This window comes from Oryctolagus cuniculus, chromosome 20 (assembly GCF_964237555.1).
Source record: "Oryctolagus cuniculus chromosome 20, mOryCun1.1, whole genome shotgun sequence".
Lineage (NCBI taxonomy): Eukaryota > Metazoa > Chordata > Mammalia > Lagomorpha > Leporidae > Oryctolagus > Oryctolagus cuniculus.
In genome coordinates, this window is record NC_091451.1 from 47823269 (window position 1) to 47845514 (window position 22246).

General features: G+C 44.0%; 1 gene segment (V, D, J or C); it reads right to left on the minus strand.

The window, feature by feature from the left end:
• Positions 1 to 1987: 1987 nt before the first annotated feature.
• LOC103346599 (immunoglobulin heavy variable 3-23-like) overlaps positions 1988 to 22246 on the minus strand; it is a 213529-nt gene continuing 193270 nt past the window's right edge. The window contains 1 exon segment of the V gene segment in view: positions 1988 to 2301. Coding sequence covers positions 1988 to 2301 — 314 coding nt within the window.

Consider the following 22246-nt stretch of genomic DNA (forward strand, 5'->3'; position numbering starts at 1 on the left):
TGTGGTTTTGGACAAATACATAAAGACAAGTTCTCAAATAAAATGATAAATTTTAAAATTTATATAATATCTATAAATTATTAAAAGAAGATATATAGGCAAACGTAAAATGCTATAAATCTGGGACCATCATGTATGTCCATGTTGGAAGCACAATGAGACATCGCATCACTCCAGTTAGAATGGCTATTATCAGACATACCAGAGCTGACATGTTTTATGGAGGTAGAGAGAGATGATAACCCTGGTACAAGTCTGTGTCACGTTAATTAGTAAAACCGTATGGAAAAGCATCAAAAACTAGAAATAGAATTATTACATGATCTTCAAGCACCATTGCATGGTACAATGAATATGAAATCCCAGGGAGGTGTCCACAGGATCTGCAGTCACTGTGCCAAACACCTCTACAGTTCCTTGTTCATTTAAAAGAGTCCATTCAAAAGAGTTCACACATATGATACAGTGACATCTCATGAAAGAAAGAATGGAAAATGAAGAACTGGACAAAGTTACATTTTAAAAGGAGTTTAAAAGCAGTGCAGAGTAAGAAATTCTGTAATTTTGGACAACTTGGATGACCCTGGAGAATAATGTGCCTAGGATAATATGTCAGTAAAAGTACACTCTGCTAACCATCCAGGCCAGGAAGACACATAATATGTAATGCTACCTACATGGGATAAAAGGATGAACAATGGCCAGTCATGAAGATTCAGATCTCTGCATACTGGTGTTGTGTTTGCCAATGTTTTATGGAGATGATTTAAAAAGGCAGTGCACTCAGGCTTGGCAGCTGGAACCCAGGAGCTTGGAACTGCATCAGTGTTCCCACCTTGGTGATGGGGCATCATAACAGATCCACCATCTGCTGTCTTCCAGGGTGCATTGTCAGTTACAAGTATGGGAAAGCGTGAAAATGGGCTCCATCCAGCAATGTGATATGCAGCCTGAAAGACTCCAAATGGATTGATGACACCAGTCAGCATAGACATGGAGTGAAGAGCAGGGACTATGGACACATGGTCTCTGGGACTGGCTCTTCCTGCAGCTGTGATCCAGCCTCAGGACACTGGTCATCATGCTGGAGCCACAGACACAGCTCCCCGTGATGTGGACTCCAGCCCCAGAGTGCACAGCCACTGTGTGTCCCACTTTCTGCTCTCCCTGAACCACACAGGTGCAGGTGGTCTCACAACACTGGAGCAGAACTAGACCAGCTGGAAGTGCACACCCAACACTTTCCATTCAGTGATGACCTTGACTGCTGATGTCCAGTGTTTTTCCCTCCTGAGTCCAGGCAGGGAGCCCCCCAGGAGGGTCCCAGGACCTAGAGAATGAGGAAGTCCCTGTAGGCTTCCCAGGTGCCTGCAGAAGCTCAGCCTGAGACACAACTGAGCTGCAAGTATATTCCTGAGTGCTGTGACGTTCACACAGGGACCACAGACTGTTTCAGGATTAAAGGAAAATGGAGATTGGGTATAAAGTCTGTTAGAAATGATGCAGAACACTCACAGTTTAAAATAAGATGGTTGGTTCAGTTCAGCACAGTCGCTCATTTTGAAAGGAGAGAGATACTTAAATAGCAGATTTTTAAACTCAAACCCTGGCTCAGCTATTGCTGGATTGAAAGGGAAAAGTAAAATTGCCCTAAAGTCGGCAGTGTCCTAAGAACTCTGTCCTGACTCAGGCTGGACAACACTCACGAGGTCCCCAGATTGTCCCACATCTCTGATACTGGAGACCACTGAACCTAAATTCGTTCATGTAGGACTTCTCCTGTCACATCAGAGAGTCAGTACAGGGTCAAAATCATCAAAGAAGAATTCTTCCCTCAAAACTGTTGCAGGAGAGGAAACCCCAATTCCCTGACAGGAAACCAGGGCTTGGGCTCCTTCTGCACCTGTGCATGACCAGAATCTGCGCTCGGCGCATCTTGTGCGCCCCCTGCATGGAGGTTTGTGTCTGGGCTCAGCCCTAGGGCCCCTCATGTGTCTCTCACACAGAAATAGGTGGCCGTGTCCATGGCAGTCAGACTAGTCATTTTCAGACACACCGTGTTCTCTTTGGTGTTTCTGGAGATGGTGAATCGGCCATTCACCCAGCTCGCGTACCATGTGCTACCACTACCAGTATTAATGTATGCGATCCACTCCAACCCCTTCCCTGGAGCCTGGCGGAACCAGTACATTGCGTAGTTGTCACTGAAGATGAATCCGGAGGCTTTGCAGGAGAGTTTCAGGGATCCCCCAGGCTTGAACAGGCCTCCCCCGGACTCCTCCAGCGACTGACACTGGACACCTGCAAACACAGATGACATGGTCAGGAAGCTGTCACTCACACTCTCTGTGTCTCTCACTCACGTCCTCTCCCAGACTCAGTGCCCCGCGTTCCCCATCATTACCTTTGAGCACAGCGACAAGGAGAAGCCAGCACAGCCCAGTCCCCATGGTGAGCGTCTGTGTTGAGTGCGAGCACTGAGTGGACACCTGGGAGTCCTGGGGCTGGAGCTCCTGTGCCAGAGCTGCAGAGTGAGGGCTGGGCTAGTTTTCATGGGTAGAGGGAGGCCCTATTTGCATGTGCTGCCCCTATATAGCTGGCATGGGGTCCGACGCCTCAGACAGGACAGTGTCCAGGGCAGACATAGTGTCCTGGGTGTGTAGTTGATGGCTATGATATGATTCAGATCATATGAATTTTTATGTTATCATAATTTTAAAAAGTTGAAGGCAATGACCTTGTTTCATCTTAATTCAGTGTGTATCCTTAATATCCAGTGTTAGCAATATCATGTCCCTCATTTATTTAAATAACCACTAGTTCCTTATCATCTATATAAAGACATTGGGACAGTGATAGAGAGAAAAGGGGTGAGAAAGACAGAAATGTAGTGATGGACAGAAAAGGTGACAATGGGAGAATTCTGCCTTTGGGTCGAGAATCCCAAACATCCTAAATCTGCAACATCTAGGACTTAACCCTTCTAATACCTGAAGCAGAAAAAAGTTTCTGTGTTTCCCAGGTCCCTTGTAGGGGCTCATTTGCTCTTAGCATCATCCACAGTTTCCCATGATGCGTTACCAGGAAAAAGTGTGGGAAGCCGTGAGGCTGGGCTCAAGCAGCACTCTGATGGGAACACGGGTGGGGACTTTGCCAATTTTGTCGTAGTGCCTGCTGCCCACTTTTAAACAGATGAAGGACTGCAAGTGGATTCGTTTAAGGTTAACTATATTTTGTTTCTTATTCAACCATTGTATTAGTTTAAAACTGTTCCTGGGCTGGCGCCGCGGCTTACTAGGCTAATCCTCCGCCTTGCGGTGCTGGCACACTGGGTTCTTGTTGATCCAGGCGCCGGATTCTGTCCTGGTTGCCCCTCTTCCAGGCCAGCTCTCTGCTGTGGCCAGGGAGTGCAGTGGAGGATGGCCCAAGTGCTTAGACCCTGCACCCCATGGGAGAACAGGAGAAGCACCTGGCTCCTGCCATCAGATCACCACGGTGGGCCGGCCGCAGCGCACCGGCCGCAGTGGCCATTGGAGGGTGAACGAACGGCAAAGGAAGACCTTTCTCTCTGTCTCTCCATCTCTCTCACTGTCCACTCTGCCTGTCAAAAAAAAAAAAAAACTGTTCCTGAACACAGAACACTGTACGTGGAAGTGGGGTGTAGTGTGCTATTGGAATCTGTGTGTTGTAGAAAAGGGCACAGATCAACTCAGTGTCAGGCACATTTCTACCTCCTTTCCATCACTCTGTGTTAGGAGTTCTGGAGACATCAGTTCTAGTTATTGGTGGAACCTGTCATGGGTTGTAGTGAACTGAGTCAGCCCACAGTTGTGTCTACAGAATTATTCCTTCCTGTGAGTGGTGCTTTTGGCCCTGGTAGCAGTCGCCCTGTGTCCCCCTCTTCCCTGTTCTGTAACCATGAGTCCGAGTTCAGGTCAAACACTGGGTATGAAGTCACTGTGTCACAATTCACCCTCAGTCCTGCGTTCAGGTTGCAGCTATGTTCACAGTAGTTTAGTCTACAATAAAGCAAGTGTGCATAGAACAGTGAATGGATTCTTTCCCATTTGGACATGGAATATTATTCAGTATTAAGAAGGAGGTTGTTCTGTCATTAGGAAACGTGGGTCAGCCTGGAGCATAATGTGCTAACAGAAATAATCCAGGTAGATGTGGACACATAGTATGTGACATTAGTTATATGTACAGTCCACAAGCTTATTCTCACAGAGGGAGAAGTGCAATTGTGATCACTGTCTACCATGACCCAAGTGTTTGTCCCCTTCCAGCCCTGTGGGAAACTGGAGGAAATTCCAAGCTCCTGGATTCCGGCTCAGCCTTCCCAGCCTTTGCAGCCATTCACGAAGTGAACCAGTGCACGGAAGCCTCACTCTCCATCTGTTGGTCTCTTCTTCTCTTGATATAACACTGTCTCTAAAATAAAATACTTAAAATAAATTGAAGATTAATTATAAATATGATTAGGAGCCTATTTCCTAATGTTGAATGATCTCAAGCAACTGAATCCCAAGGGAAGAAATTAATTGTGTACATGCAGTGATGATAAGGTGGTGACAGGAGCAGCACTGGAGTGAGCCTGAGGGATTCCTGACTCCCGTGTCAGGATGCTTAGTGCTGTGTCCTAGTTTGGTTCCAGTGTCATATTCCTGACTAAGCCCCTCTGGGAGGCAGTAGGTGAAGTTCCAAATACTCCCATTTGGACACGTGGACAGAATTCCAAGCACCTGGCTGTCACCTGACCCAGCTGAATCTTTTGTAGCCATCTGGGAAGTGACCAGGAGTTAGAAGATCACTGTCAGTCTCAGTCTCTTTGCCTTTTTGGAAACATATGTGTGGGGCTCCATGGGATGCACAGCCATGGAGCCCCCACGTCAAGGTCGGTCTGATAGCTGTTGCTGTGTCTTTATCACAAGGCGAATGTTGCTAGTTTCGGTTAGGGCAATGCTTTCCCACGGTTGGGAATTTCCAGAGGAGTTGAGAATGTTGTAAACAACAAGATGGCGCCGAGGACTGTGCGGTGAGCCTGCCTGCTGTGTGACACCTCATCTGATCGGCCTGAGGTCGCGTGCATAATGCGTGAACAGACAGCAGATTGGAGTGTTCCGTGCATGGACTTGAGCCCGTTTGCAATTGGCCAGATTTTGTATATAAGCTCTGTGCTGAGGAAGGAGGGGGCTTTTCTGTCCACTCTCCTCCCTTCATTCTTTCTCTGTCGCTGTTATTTTCTCATTAAAAGTCTGCTGAAGACCGATAAGCTGCAAACAGTGTCGTTCCTTTGCGGGCAAGGGATCGACAAGTGGTTCCATGCCTCGGATTTGGACCACTTTCTACATGCAGGAATAGGTAAGGAGCAAAATGTAAGCGTGCGTGTGCACGGAAATCCAGCTGGGGAAAGAATAGAAACCGCGGTTCCGTCAAAGAAAGACGGGGAAATTAAGTGCCAGAAAAAAGGGTAAAGGAATCCCTTAAAAGGTGGGAGTACAAAGTGTTCAGAAATGCCAGGAAATAGGCAGAAACTTCCTTTTTACCTCCAAATGGACAATACTCCATCCACCACTAGGTTGTGCATGCTGTTGATCCACTTGTTAAAAGCTGTGGGGAAGCCCGTTAAAGCTGCTACAGTATGTGCATTCACTATGGCCATTGCCAAGAGGTCACCATGGTTTGTGGAAGGTGGCCAATTAGATGAGCAACAGTGGCGGAGAGTAGGCAGACAGTTGAGAGCAGCCAGAGAGCCGGTAGAAATACTTAGATTATGGCAACTCATTGAACAGACACTTCAGGACCCCACTGAGAGCATAGATCTTTTACTTGATGAAGGATGCGAGCTCCTAGAAAAGGTTCAGGAGGAGTCTCGGCATGATAGTCAGTCTAGTGACTGTGGTAGTCAGTGGAACAGGAAACAGATGGACAAAGGTCCCTGTAGGGACCAGCCACTGGATAAGACAAAGGAAAATTCAGTGAAGGACCATCCCCCATTGAGTGTGCCCCTGTGCTCAAGGGAGTCATCTCATTTATATCCCAGTTTGACTAGGCTAGCAAATTTGTCCTTAGAGGATGAACCGCCGCCGCGGTATCGTCCATTGACTCTCCCTAAATTGGCCCCTAGGAAAAAAATAAAAAAGTTATAAAGACTCCATTACAGACACAGGGAATAGGGTTAAACAAGGCGAGCCATAGAATGGTTCATTAATGCTATAGGAATAGTCAGTCCTTGGTTCACAAAAGAAGTCGTAAATGAGCAACATTGGGATTTGTTCAAAACAGATTTAAATGTGCATTAAAAAAAAAAAAGCAAGCCGTGACAAAGGCTGTGAAAACTTTGTTGCAGATGTAAAAAATAGGGTTAAAGAAACAAACCGTAGAGCAGTTTATCAGTGCTGTTAAAACAATTAGTCCTTGGTTTGCTGAAGAGGGTGTTGTGGATAAGAAACACTGGGAGTAAAAAATATAGATCAGTGTACACTGGACAGCCCTCACCTTGCATTTAAATATTTCATTTGAAGTAAATGTTCTCTGTTATAAAGTTCATATTACTATGTAAAATGAAAAATTGTGGTAACAAAGTGTCCGGACTACCCATTCTGTTTTTGTTTTATGTACTAACTCTACCCCTATTATTGATAGGAATGCTTGAGCAGATTATGCTTGGTTTGCTTTACAAAAAAAAAATGTAAGTCAAAATATGCCGCAAGTAGTTAAGATTCCACACACCTGCAGAAATGTAATAATTACAGATAATAAGAGGCTAGTTCCCTCAGATATGTTTCAATTTATCCTTAAAACATACTGAATATTATTGTGTTTGATTGCTAAATGTAGATTTGTATAAAAATTTGTATTATATTCTTATGATGTATTAATTATGCCTATACCTTGGTACAACTCTAGGGCCAAATGTAAGGACAAATTTTTGGGATGGAGAGGCTTGTGTCTTTGTTTGGCTCTGATAAACAAGTAACTTGTCTGCCAGATGACCTTCTCCTGCTCCTTGGGAGCCTGGCCAGCTCCCGGGGAGGAGGATAAAGGAATGTTTTCTGATAAACAGGTGGGCATGCTTCGTGTCTTGGCTCTCTGGCCAAGATCCGGGACGGGACGCACTGCTTGCCCAACATCTTGGCAATGAGCCACCCTTGTCCTTGGGGGCTTTAAGGGGGAGCCGGAGCAAGCCTCTGCTGCTGCTGTTTCATCCCGGGGGAACACGCAGTCAAGCTGAACGTTAAACGTGCCCGTGATGATTACTAATGATGTTTAATTCTCAGTACGGATCCTTTTCTGGTGCTGTGTGAAAATTGCCTAGTAATGCCCATAGTACTGTAAATTCTACAAAACATAAGTACAACGCAGATATGGATCGATTGGCTATTGTGGCTGAGGTGTTCTGTAACAGTCCCTTTAATAAAAAATTAACAAAATAAATTAATTTAAAAAACAGAACATTCAGGACCTGCCACTCTACTTGGTAGGTCATTACAAAAATCAACAAGGAGGGCTATACCTGATAAATAAGGGTACTATCAATGTGGGCAACAGGGACATGTACAAATATTGTCCAAAAGTCAAACACCAAAAAAGCCCCTCCTCCTGGGATTTGCCCCCAGTGTAAAAGAGGAAGGCATTGGGCCAATAAATGTCACTCCAAATCTAATAAAAAAATTCATTAAATAAATAAAGTTCAAAAAACTAAAAGCGGGGCTGGCCCCAGGCCCCATCCCAACAAATTTTGGGGGCCATGACATTTGTTCCTCAACAGAACACCCTAAGTCCATCAATTTCCTCCATGGAGCCACAGAGTGTAGTGCAGGACTGGACCTCAGTGCCACCTCCTATACAGTATTGACCCCTGAGATGGGCCCACAAGGCCTCCCTACTGGGATTTTTGGTCCTTTGCCAACTGGGTTTTTTGGTCTCCTACTGGGCAGAAGTAGTATAACTATAAAAGGGTTACAGGTTTTTCCTGGAGTTATAAACACTGACTTTACTGGTAAGATAAAAATTATGACTCAAGCCAATAATGAAACTTTAACTCCAGGACAATGCATTGCTCACTTGATTCTGTTCCCCTTCTCTTCAATTGGTAAGTCTTTTTTAAATAAAAGAGAAAATAACTGTTTTGAATCTTCTGATGCTTATCGTATACAACCTATAACTGAGGACTGACCCAAATTTTTCTTAAAATTAAATAAAAAGTTATTCAGTGGTCTTTTAGATACTGGAGCTGGTGCCTCTGTTATTTCAGCAGCAAGCTGGCCCACAAATTAAAAAAAGAAAATTACCATAACTCAATTGCAAGGTATTGGTCAGAGTCAAAGATTAACACAAAGTTCCATATTGCTCCAATGGGAGGATAAAACATATATTTTGGCTGCATTACTTGTTAATCTCTGGAGACGTAATATTCTAACTTAAAAGGGGGCTTTAATACATAGTCCAAGTAAGATTGTTACCATTAACATACTTCAACAAGGTCATTTGCCAGGTAAGGGTTTAGGCAAACAACAACAAAGCATCACATCTCCAGTTACTATAACTGTCAATCATAACCAGAGAGGCTTGGGTTTCCCTTGATGGCTACTGGTCAGTCTGTGCCCCATACAAAAATTGAAATAAAATAAAAATCATATAATCCCGTGTGGGTGAATCAATGTCCTTTACTGCAAGAAAATATAAATACTGCACAGATATTGGTAAAAAAAAAAAAAACAATTAACAGCAGGACATATAGTTCCTTCTAATTCTCCTTAGAATAGTCCTATTTTTGTTATCAGAAAAAAAATCTGGGAGATAGCGATTGCTTCAAGGCCTTAGGGCTGTTAATGCTACTGTGGAAGTTATGGGGGCTTTATACCAGGTTTACCATTGCCTACTACAATTCCAAAGGACTCTTATATTGCAATAATAGATTTAAAAGATTATTTTTTATACTATACCTTTACATCCAAAAAATTGTCCCCGATTTGCTTTCAGTGTTCCATCAGTAAATTTTAAAGAACCTATGCAAAGATGCCTATAAAGGATCTTACCTCAAAAAATGGCTTATAGCCCTACTTTGTGCCAATAATTCATTAATGCTGCTCTTCAAAAAATTTGCAAAAAATATAGCAATTTATATATTATACACTATATGGATGATATTTTGATAACTGGACCCGAGAAATTTTTGGTGATACAATGTCTGACAGTAATAAGAGAGCAATTAACTGCTTTTGGTCTTAGCATAGCCCCTGAGAAAATGCAACTTCAATATCCTTATCAGTATCTAGACTTCCAATTATACCCATAAAAAATACTTCCACAAAAAGTCACCTTACAATTGGATTCTTTACAGACTTTAAATAAGTTTCAAAACTTCTAGGAAATATTAATTGGCTTTCTGCACATCTCCACCTCACAACAGGAGACCTTAAACCTTTATTCAATATCCTAAAAGGAGGTCAAGCTTCTGTAATTTGTGATGGTCACCATACTGTTATTAACACCTCTTTTTCATCTCTACAGCTAGTTAAATTAGCTGCTGTTGCACTTGCATTGCAGTCTACTTTGGATGTAGTGGTTAACATACACACCAATAGCAAATATGTGTTCCTATCGGTGCCTCAATTGAAAACGTGTTCATTCCTTCCTAAATCCTCAGCTGCTTCTCCTTTGTTTTCTCGCATTTGCACTGTCATTCGACGACATACCTGCTCTTTCTTTATAGGTCATATTCGAGCACATTCCAATCTTCCCAGACCTTTGGTAGAGGGTAACCATTTGGCAGATTCTGCTCTATGCATATATTCTATTAATACAGCAACAAAAGATCATGTTTTACATCATTTAAATGCTCATACATTATGCTTAAAACATAATATTACTCAAGAACAAGCTCGACAAATTGTAAAATTCTGTTCTACCTGCTCCATCCAGTTACCATTACCTCACTTTCGAATTAATCCTCGTGATTTATTCCCCCAATCAACTATGGCAAATGGATATCACCCACTTCATGAAATTTGGTAAACAAAAATAGATACATGTGTCTATTGATACTTGTTCTGGATTTATTTTTGCTTCCTTACATACAGGTAAAGCTACAAAACATGTTATTGCCCGTTGCTTACAAGCTTTTGCTTCCCTAGGAACTCCAAAACAGATTAAAATGGATAATGGACCTGCTTATATTTCTGCCTCTTTTAGAAATTTTTGTGTAACTTTCTATCTCATGTTACTGACATTCCTTATAATCCTCAGGGTCAAGACATTATTATACGTACACATCACACTTTAAAACAATATTTTAATAATATAAACAAAAGGGGGAGTTTAGGGTTCTTGCCCATTCTCCTAACAAATGGCTCTCACGTGCTTTATTCATTTTAAATTTTTTCACATTGGATAAAGATGATCGTTTTGCATCTGATCAACAGTGGCATCCACAAACAGCTGGGGTAAGAACAATGGTAAAATGGAAGGATCCTATCACCAATCAATGGAATGGACCTGATCCAGTACTGGTATGGGACATGGGCTCTTAAGGGATGGGTATTTTTATGCCACCAATTTGCTTTTACATTGTTAGCCCCTAATGATTTTTGCAACTGCTCATTGGGCCGTGTGGCCCCAATGCTAACATCTGTATTTCCAAAGGCACGACAGCGACGCTCGTTACCTGAGAACTGTGATGATGATGTCATCTTAATTGGAGACCTGCTTTCACCATGGCTATGCAGCTAGTGGGAGTTCCTGGATTGGTTTATGGAAATAATTGTGGACTACAAAGGCTTACACCTTTGGTGACCAAAACAATCAATCTTACTGCTACTGTGCTATCCAATATAGCTGAAGAATTGGATCAAGTTCGTTCAGGAGTACTCTTAAACCAAGCAGCTATCGATTATTTGCTGTTAAAAGATCATATAAGCTGTAAATCTGTTCAAGGGGAATGTTGTTTTAACATTACAATGCCATATATAGAGTCTGTTATTGATAAACTTAAAAGAGTAAAATGCAACATATATTTATTGCTAACCCACTATTCATTTGGAGGGTTTCAATGGATTTGTTGGTTATTAATGCGGGCTGGACCGTTACTGCTTTTCATACTTTGTATGGGATGTTTTCCGTGTGTTCTGCAATTTGTGCTATCTTCGCTACAGTCTGTATGGACTGACATTCATCACTTAAAACTTCGTACCAAACCTCCTTTGTAATCAAAAATAATTAATATTTGGCTGTATGTTTCATCTCTCACCTAATGTTGGGCTAAAATGGTACTCAAAATGGGTAAGACACTCCACATCCAGTACCTACCTAAGACAGGGCTCAAGTTAAAGAATGGGTCGCTATTGGTTGCTTGTTTGTCGTGGTACCACTGGGCCTTGCCTTCATTGCCAGATGGATCAGAGCCTTAGCACTCCGTCAGCAGAATACCAACTTGATAATCCAACAGGCTATGCTAGCCACCTTGCGATCTCACCCCAATAAAGAAGTATGGCTTAGCATGATGGAGCGGTAGTCAAAGACGGGTAAACACTGATGGGCGCTCCTAGCAACCTAAGACAGAGAGTAGGACAGGCTTCCTATTACCTCCATGACAGGTAAGCAGGTAGCGCGCCATTGGGTACCTAAGACAGGCACGTTTCCATGCCATTTAAATAATAAAGAAGGGGGAGATGTGGGGCTCCATGGGATGTGCAGCCATGGAGCCCCCACGTCAAGGTCGGTCTGATAGTTGTTGCTGTGTCTTTATCACAAGGCGAATGTTGCTAGTTTCGGTTAGGGCAATGCTTTCCCACGGTTGGGAATTTCCAGAGGAGTTGAGAATGTTGTAAACAACAAGATGGCACCGAGGACTGTGCGGTGAGCCTGCCTGCTGTGTGACACCTCATCTGATTGGCCCGAGGACGTGTGCACAATGCGTGAACAGACAGCAGATTGGAGTGTTCCGTGCATGGACTTGAGCCCATTTGCAATTGGCCAGATTTTGTATATAAGCTCTGTGCTGAGGAAGGAGGGGGCTTTTCTGTCCACTCTCCTCCCTTCATTCTTTTTCTGTCGCTGTTATTTTCTCATTAAAAGTCTACTCAAGACCGATAAGTTGCGAACAATGTCGTTCCTTTGCGGGCAAGGGAGCGACACATATGTAAATGCAAATATCTAAATAAGTGAAATAATATCCATAAATGTTTAAAAAAGATATAAAGGCAACATATAAAATATCTGGGACCATCATGCATGTCCATATTAGATGCACAATGAGACATCCCATCCTTCCTGTTAGAATGAGTATTATACAATCCAGAGCTGACAATCCATGTGGAGGAAGCTAGAGACGATAACTCTGGTACAAGATCGAAGTCAGGTAAACAAGTAAATCTATTATGGAAAATCATCAAAACCGAGAAACAGAATTATCACAAGATCTTCAAACATCATTTCTGGGTAGAAGGAATATGAAATCCCAGGGAGGTGTCCAGGGGAACCGCAATCAATGTGGCAAACACCTCTGCTCTTCCATGTTCAACTAATGCAGCATCATTCACAAGATTCACACATACAACAATGGAACAAATGGACAAAATTATATTTAACAGGAAGTTTATATGGCATTAAAGATGAGGAAATTCTGTATTTTGGACAACTCGGATGATCCTGGAGAATAATGTCCACGGATAATGTGTCAGGGTAAGTACACTCTGCTAACCATGCAGGACAAGAAGACAAATAATACGTGATGCTGGATACATGGGATAAAAGGATGAAGTCACAGAGGCAGGAAGTATGATGGTGAAGACCAACATCTGAGCAAGGGAGGGGTAGAGGAGACGCTGGAACAAGGTCAGAGTTTCAGTCCCACAGGATCCACACACTGAGGATCTACTGTACAGCATGGTCAAAGCAGTGAAGGGAATATTGTGTCTACTGAATTCCAAAACAGGAGACAACTGACATTCTACCATGGAAAAATGTGGTTTTCTGATGAGCATGTCAATAAGTCTGACTTCATAACTCCTCTCAATTTGATACATTCCTTTTTCAACACGTATCATTATACCTCATAAGTCTGTGTTCAGGTGTTATTTATCAAACATTTATGATGAAAAATGATCACAAATGAAGATTCAACACTCTGAATACTTGTGTTGTGTTTGTCAATGTTTATGGAGATGATAAATAAAGGCAGTGTACTCAAGGCTTGGCAGCTGGAACCCAGGAGCATGGAAATACATCAGTGTTCCCACCTTGGTGATGGGGCCTCATAACACATCCATCATCTACTGTCTTCCAGGGTGCATTGTCAGTACAAGCATGGGAAAGCGTGTAAATGGGCTCCATGCAGCACTCTGATATGAGCCTGGGTGACTCACTCTGAAATATTAATGAAAGACTCCAAATGGATTGATGACACCAGTCAGCATAGACATGGAGTGAAGAGCAGGGACTATGGACACATGGTCTCTGGGACTGGCTCTTCCTGCAGCTGTGATTCAGCCTCAGGACACTGGTCATCATGCTGGAGTCACAGACACAGCTCCCTGTGATGTGGACTCCAGCCCCAGAGTGCACAGCCACTGTGTGTCCCACTTTCTGCTCTCCCTGAACCACAGCAAGTACAGGGGGTCTCACGACACTGGAGTAGAACCAGATCAGCTGGAAGTGCACACCCAACACTTTCCATTCAGTTATGACCTTGACTGCTGATGTCCAGTGCATTTCCCTCCTGAGTTCTGGTAGGGAGCCCCCCCAGGAGTGTCCCAGGACCTAGAGAATGAGGAAGTCCCTGTAGGCTTCCCAGGTGCCTGCAGAAGCTCAGCCTGAGACACAGCTGAGCTGCAAGTACATTCCTGAGTGCTGTGACGTTCACAGGGACCACAAACAGTTTTAGGATTAAAGGTAAAAAGGAGTTTGGGCATAAGTCTTTAGAAAGTGAATGTGGAACAACAACAGCTTAAAATAAGACTGCTGGTGCTATTTGCTTACATGCTCACTTTGATAGGAAGAGGGATGACTGAAATAATTGAAGTTAAAAAAACAAGACTCTGGCTTGACTCTCTCTGGGTTTGAAGGGAAAACTAAAAGTGGGCCCCTCACTGTGTCTCCCACGCAGTAATAGACGGCCATGTCATCCTCTGTAAGATGGTTCATTTGCAGAGACACCATGTTCTGGGCGTTGTCACTGGAGATTGTGAATTGGCCCTGCTACCACTACCAGGATAAATATATGTGATCCACTCCGGGACCTTCTCTGGAGCCTGGTGAACCCATCTCATGCTGTAGCTACTGAAGTCTAACCCAGAGGCTTTGCAGGAGAGTTTCAGGGATCTCCCAGCCTGGACCAGGACTCCCCTGTACTCTACCAGCTGCTCCTGACACTGTACACCTGCAAACACAGATGTCCTGGTCAGGAAGCTGTCGCTCACACTCTCTGTGTCTCTCACTCACGTCCTCTGCCAGACTCAGTACCCCACATTCTCCATCATTACCTTTGAGCACAGCGACCAGGAGAAGCCAGCGCAGCCCAGTCTCCTTGGTGAGCGTCTGTGTTGAGTGCGCTCACTGAGTGGACACCTAGGAGTCCTGGGGCTGGAGCTCCTGTGCCAGAGCTGCAGGGTGAGGGCTGGGCTGGTTTTCATGGGCAGAGGGAGGCTCAATTTGCATGTGCTGCTGCTATATAGCAGGCATGGGGTCAGACGCCTCAGACAGGACAGAGCCCAGGGCAGACGTGGGTGACCTGGGAACTTAAGTAGCCAATTACTGCCTTGGAATGTGGTATTTGCTGTGGGATTATGGACAGATAAGCATTCTGTTCACCTGTATTTTTATTTATTTTTATAAATATTTATTTATTTAAAGTAAGAGTTACACACAAAGAGAAGGAGAGACAGAAAGATTAGAGAAAGAGGTCTTCGATCCTCTGGTTCACTCTCGAATTGTCTGCAACAGCTGGAGCTTAGCTGATTGGAAGCCAGGTGCCAGGAGCTTCTTCCAGGGCTCCCATTTTGTTCCAGGGACCCAAGGACTTGGATTATCTTCTACTACTTTCCCAGGCCATAGCAGAGAGCTGGACTGGAAGTAGAGCAGCTGGGACTTGAACCAGTGACCCTATGGGATTCCGGTACTGCAGATTTGGTCTGTAACATACTGTGCCACAGCGCTGGCCCCACCTTTATTTTTTTATGAAGATCATTCTGGTGAGTATATTCTGCCAGAAACACAAATGCCACGTTTTTCTCATACGTAGGAGCAAACACAGATGGAGAGCATTAGAAATGTGTGGGGTGTGTTTCTTGGGAGTCCACAGATAGAAACACTGTTCACCGAATAAACCATCTACGTGACAGTGTGCCCTCTCCCTTCCCTTTATGCCTTTTCCAGCCTCCTACTACATGAAATGAATAATTCTATTCAGGAAGGGGACGTTTGTGTATGTATTTAAACTCTACTCATGAAGTGATTACAGCTAAATGTTAAAGGTCATTGAATCTGAATAAATATAAATATGTGCATATTTATTTACAAGTCAGAATGCCACACACAGAGAGATGGAGAGACAGACAGGGAAAGACCCCACTGCTGGATTGCTCCCCAAACATCCACAGAAGCCAGGCCTTGCCCAGGTCAAAGCCAGCAGCCTGGACCTCCACGCAGGTCCTCCAGGTGGGAGGCAGGGCCCATGACCTTGGGCCGTCGTCAGCTGCCTCCCAGGTGCATGAGCAGGAAGCAGCGCCTGAAGTGGAGAGGCTGGTTCTTGAGCCATCACTCCAGCAAGGGTGTGGGCTCCCAACAAGGGCTCAGCTCACTGCACAACAGTGCCTGCCCCTGTGTTGTGTCTGCACAAGCACAGAAATGTGATACTGGCATGAGGGATACCTCCCTTGAACACGTGCACAGTTACTGAAGGAATCACAGACAGGCTGTGCTGTGTCCAGGGGCTCTAGTCTGGTAGGAGGCACCTCCACACTCTACACCTCTGTTCCTCACACAGGACTTCCCACTCCACCTAACAGCTCCAGGAGCGATGTGCGCTCTGTACCGTCATTGGTTGTGGTTGTCCAGTTTTCCTAATGATTTTGTTAATGTGCTGTGAAAGGTTGAAATATGAGTTTTTTGTGTATATGATGTTAAATTGTGACTGGGTGGGATTTATGTAAGAGCAATCTTTGAAGATACTGGTACATGAAAGCCTCTTAAGGATGTGTTTCTTCCATATTTGAAGTCGAATGTCACTGAAATCACTATAAAAAAGGGAATTCATGGCTTTTTAGGTTTTAGTGTGTGTGTGTTAAGAATTGAGTACACATCAAAACATCTGTGTGCTGAATATTAACACCAATGAAATATCAGTTATGGACAAAATGTGCTTGTCCATGAACTCCCACCCCAAACGTTCACCAATCTCATGCTTTAGTTCTGACAAGATCAGGACAGATAATACTTCCAAGGTCCACATTTCCTCGATTGTTTGTGTTTTGATGTTATTTCCTTACAACATGGCTGAACAGAAGCACAGTATTTCAACTGACTGGCCCATCCAAGAATCTTATATGGTGGGAATATGAAACCACAATCCTAGTTGTTGGAGGGTAAATAAACAGATTTCTAATTAGTGTTGGTAGAGGATGGTTAGTGGAGAGGAGATGAGCAGGAGGGCTTAGTTAGGTATCTGGTGCCCTTCACCCAAAAAGAATGAACAGCACAGGCCAAATCCAGGTTGCACTGGATGTTCAAGGCCAGACTCAGAATGCAGAGACCATGATGTCACCAACACAGGGCCCTCGGGTGGCCTACAAAAATGGAATGGAGCCCAGGGCATCCACCCTCCCATCTCTCCAGGGGAGACAGAACTGAACCTAATGGTCTTCCCTGGTAGGGACAGATAAGCAGGAGGCCACAGCCTCCCATGAACACTGCAGACACCTGAGTCCCAGCTGATGAAGAAGCTCAGAGTCCTCACAGACCTCAGCCCAGGGGGAAGATCTCCCAGGGGACCCATGCCAATCATTCACAGGAGCAACAAAACCATGACATAGCCTGGAGGAAATTTAGCAAGGGGGTGAGTGATGTCTACATGAAAATTCTGAATCAAGTTTCAAGATCCTGTCTCTGGCCTGGCTCACTTGGGCATTGTGACCATTTGGGGGAGTGAACCAGCAGTTGGAAGATCTCTCTCTGTCTCTCTCGCTCTTCCCCACCCTTTCTCTCTGTCTCTCCTGCTTCTTTCTCTGCAACTCTGCATTTCAAATAAATAAGTAAATAAGCAAACAAGGCTTGATCTCAAAAACCCTGGGAAATGTTAATGGAATAAAATTGTTGGGGCCTGTGTGGTGCAGTGGGTGAAAGCCCTGGCCTGAAGTGCTGGCATCTCAAATGGGCGCTGGTCTAGTTCTGGCTGCTCCTCTTCCCGTCCAGTTCTCTGCTATGGCCTGGGAAAGCAGTAGAGGATGTCCCGAGTCCTTGGGCTCCTGTACCTTGTGTGAGACCCAGAAGATGCTTCTGGCTCCTGCCTTCGGATATGCAGAGCTTTTGGCCATCTGGGGGGTGAACCAGCAGATGGAAGATCTCTTTCTTTGTCTCTACCTCTCTCTGTAACTCTTTCAAATAAGAAAATAAATCTTTAAAAAATTGCCAAATGATGCTCCTTCATACAGGGAATATGAAGTCTGAGGGATGTGTCCAAGGATTCTGATGGCACCATGTCTAGTCATTTGCAGTCACATGTCCAATACAGTGACCTCATTCACAACTTAGTTCATCTAATTCAGTGAAATTTTCATTGAGGAATGATTGGATAACTGAACAATTCATACTGTCATATTTCAAATGGTATTGTATATGCCAATAAATAGGTTCAATTCTGTCATTTGGGACAATTGGAGGGATTATGGACATAATAAACTAAATGAAAATATGTAGGAAATCAGAGAAAAATAACATGTGTGAATGCTTATGCGCAGTAAACGTTGAGCCCATACAGGTGGGAAGTTCAATGGTGTTCATCAGAGGCTGAGCATGAAAAGGAAAAGGGGAGACGTTAGTGCAAGGTCCCCGAGATTCAGGTTGAGAGCAGACACTCAGTTAGTGACCCATGCACAGTATAGCGACAGTAGTTAAGGAAACACACTGTGCATTTCAACATTCCCTGCAGAATGGACGAGGGCCAACCTCTCACAGCAGATGATAACATGGGTGATGTATGAACACGTTAGTGAGTCAAAATTCCTAACCCACAAGGGGTGCACTATTCACCAGGACATTTCATTGATACTCCTATCTGTGTTCAATTCTTATTTATCAAACATTTATGGCTAGGAAATGGAGCACGTGCATTGTGAAGAGTCAGTGTTCAGTACACTATTATTGCACGTGCTTATGTTCTTATTTTCAGATGGTAAATAAGTGACATCCTATCCTTTCATGATATTGACTACACAGCTACGAGAGCTGCGCTGTTCTGAAACACAAGAGTTTGTCTCCTGTGCAGCTGGACGTGATGACCCACAGCTCTGTCGTCCTCACTTGCTCCCTTCCCAGGGTAAGGGTCATTCATTCATACTCAGACCCATTCTTCTTTCACATCGGGTGCTAGGACACACTTCCCTCAACTGTCTACTAACTTTAGGACGAGTCTCCCAATGTCACTTTGAGTTCAAAAAGCAATTTTGGGACCAGGGAGTCCTGGGGCTGGAGCTCCTGTGCCAGAGCTGCAGGGTGAACACTCCGTGTTCTGGTTGGTGTTTCTGGAGATGGTGAATCGGCCATTCACCAGGTCGAGTAGTTTGTGCTACCACCAGAATTAATTTATGCAATCGACTCCAGCCCCTTCCCTGGAGCCTGGTGGACCCAGCACATTGCATTGCTACTGAAGATGATTCCAGAGGCTTTGCAGCAGAGTTTCAGGGATCCCCCAGCCTGGACCAGGCCTCCCCTGGACTCCACCAGCTGCTCCTGACACTGGACACCTGGAAACACAGATGTCCTGGTCAGGAAACTGTCACTCACACTCTCTGTGTCTCTCACTCACGTCCTCTCCCAGACTCAGTGCCCCACGTTCTCCATCATTACCTTTGAGCACAGCGACCAGGAGAAGCCAGCGCAGCCCAGTCTCCTTGGTGAGCGTCTGTGTTGAGTGCGCTCACTGAGTGGACACCTGGGAGTCCTGGGGCTGGAGCTCCTGTGCCAGAGCTGCAGGGTGAGGGCTGGGGTGGTTTCATGGGCAGAGTGGGCCCTATTTGCATGTGCTGCCCCTATATAGCAGGCATGGGGTCAGACGCCTCAGACAGGACAGTGCCCAGGGCAGATGTGGTGTCCTGTGGTGTAGGTTGATGGCTATGATAGGATTCAGATCATATAAATCTTTACGTTATCATTGTTGTTTAAACAATTGAAGGCAATGACCTTGTTTCATTTTAATATGTGTGTACCCTTAACAATCCAGTGTTAGCATGTCCTTCATTTTTAAATAACCATTGGTTCATTTTTAACTATTTGAATAACATTGGAATAGTGACAGTGAGAGAAGGGGTGAGAGAAAGAGAAATGTAGAGATGGACAGAAAAGGTGACAAAGGGAGATTTCCACCTTTGATTGACAGCCCCAGACATCCCAAGTGCCTACAACATCGAGGACTTAGCCTTTCTAAAACCTGGAGCCCAAAACTGCGACTTTGTTTCCCCCATCAGTGGTAGGGGCTCATTCACTTGTAGTGTCATCTACAGTTTTCCAAAATGCATTATCAGAAAAAGTGTGGGGAGTCATGTGGCTGAATGATTCATTCTGATGGGAACACGGGTGTCCCTAGTGGGCACTTTGCCTATTTTGTCCTAATGCCTGCCTCCCACTTTTAAACAGATAAAAGACTGCAAGTGGATTCTTTTAAGGTTAACTATGTTTTGTTTCCTTATTCATCCATTGCCTTATTTAACACTCGTCATGAACACAGAACACTGTGCATGTTAGTGGGGTTTGTGTGCTATTGGAATCTGTGTGTTGTAGAAATGGGCACAGATCAACTCATTGTCATTCACATTTCCACCTCCTTCCCTACACTCTGAGTTGGAGGGACCTGGAGGCCTCAGTTCTCATTATTCATGGAACCTGTCGTGGGTTGTGGTGAACTGAGTCAGCCCACTGTGGTGTGGGCAGAATTATTCCTTCCTGTGAGTGCTTTCTGCCCTGATATCAGCTGCCCTGTGTTCTCCCTCTTCCCTGTGTCTAGTAACCATGACTCTGAGTTCAGCTCAAGCACTGGATAGAAGTCACTGTGTCACAATTCACCCACAGTCCTGGGTTCAGGTAATGCAGCTTTGTTCACAATAGTTCATTCTAAATAAAGTGAAATGTGCCTAAAAGGTGAATGCATTCTGTTACATTTGACATGCAATATTATTCAGTGTTAAGAAGGAGGTTGCTCTGTCATTAGGAAATCATGGGTCAGTCTGGAGCATAATATGCTAACAGAAATAATGCAGGTACATGTGGACACATAGTATGTGACATTAGTTATACATGCAGTCCACAAGCTTGAACTCACAGAGGGAGGAAGTGCAATGGTGATCACTGTCTACCATGACCCAAGTATCTGTCCCCTTCTAGCTCTGGGGGAAACTGGGGGAAGTTCCAGGCTCCTGACTTTAGGCTCAGCCACCCCAGCCTTTGCAGCCATTCACGAAGTGAACCAGTGAATGGAAACTTCTCTCTCCATCTGTTGATAGCTTTCTCTCTTGCTATAACACTGCCTTTCAAATAAAATAAATACTTAAAATAAATGAAACATTAATTATACATATGGTTAGGAGCCTATTTCCAAATGTTGAATGAACTCAAGCCACTGATCCCAAGGGAAGCAATCAATTCCTTAAATGCAGTGATGATAGGTGGTGACAGGAGCAGCACTGGAGTGAGCCTGAGGGATTCCTGACTCCCGTGTCAGGATGCTGAGTGCTGTGTCCTAGTTTGGTTCCAGTGTCAGATTCCTGCCTAAGCCCCTCTGGGAGGCAGTAGGTGAAGTTCCAAGTACAGCCATGTGGACACCTGGACAGAATTCCAAGCATCTGTCTGTCACCTGACCCAGCTGAAGCCTTTGTAGCCATCTGAGAAGTGACCAGGAATTAGATGATCACTGTCAGTCTCAGTCTCTTTGCCTTTTTGAAAAAATATGTAAATACAAATATCAAAATAAGTGAAATAGTATCTTTAACTTTTTAAAAAAGATATGAAGACAACATATAAAATGATATATTGGGCCCATCATGCATGTCCATAATAGATGCACAATGAGACATCCCATCCTTCCTGTTAGAATGAGTATTATCCTACAATCCAGAGCTGACAATCCATGTGGAGGAAGCTGGAGATAACTCTGGTGCAAGAATGGAGTCAGGTAAATAAGTAAATCTATTATGGAAAATCATCAAAACTGAGAAACAGAATTATCACAGGATCTTCAAACACCATTTTTGAGTAGAAGGAATATGAAATCCCAGGGAGGTGTCCAGGGGAACCGCAATCAATGTGGCAAACACCTCTGCTCTTCCATGTTCAACTAATGCAGCATCATTCACAAGAGTTCACACATACAATCCAGTGAAATATTCATGAAGAAAGAATCAACAATGGAACAAATGGACAAAATTATATTTAACAGGAAGTTTATATGGCAGTACAGATGAGGAAATTCTTGTATTCTGGACAACTCGGATGATCCTGGAGAATAATGTCCAAGGATAATGTGTCAGGGTAAGTACACTCTGCTAACCATGCAGGACAAGAAGACAAATAATACGTGATGCTGGATACATGGGATAAAAGGATGAAGTCACAGAGGCAGGAAGTATGATGGTGAAGACCAATGTCTGAGCAAGGGAGGAGCAGAGGAGACGCTGTAGTAGGATCAGAGTTTCAGTCCCACAGGATCCACACACTGAGGATCTACTGTACAGCATGGTCACAGCAGTGAAGGGAATATTGTGTCTACAGAATTCCAAAACAGGAGACAACTGACATTCTACCATGGAAAAATGTGGTTTTCTGATGAGCATGTCAATAAGTCTGACTTCATAAAAACTCAGTCTGATACATTTATTTTTCAACACATATCATTGTACCTAATTTGTCTATGTTTTGGTATTATATATCAAACACTTATGTAAAGGAAATGATTAAATGATCAAAAATGGAGATTCAACACTCTGAATACTGGTGTAGTGCTTTCCAATATTTTATGGAGATGATAAATAAAGGCACT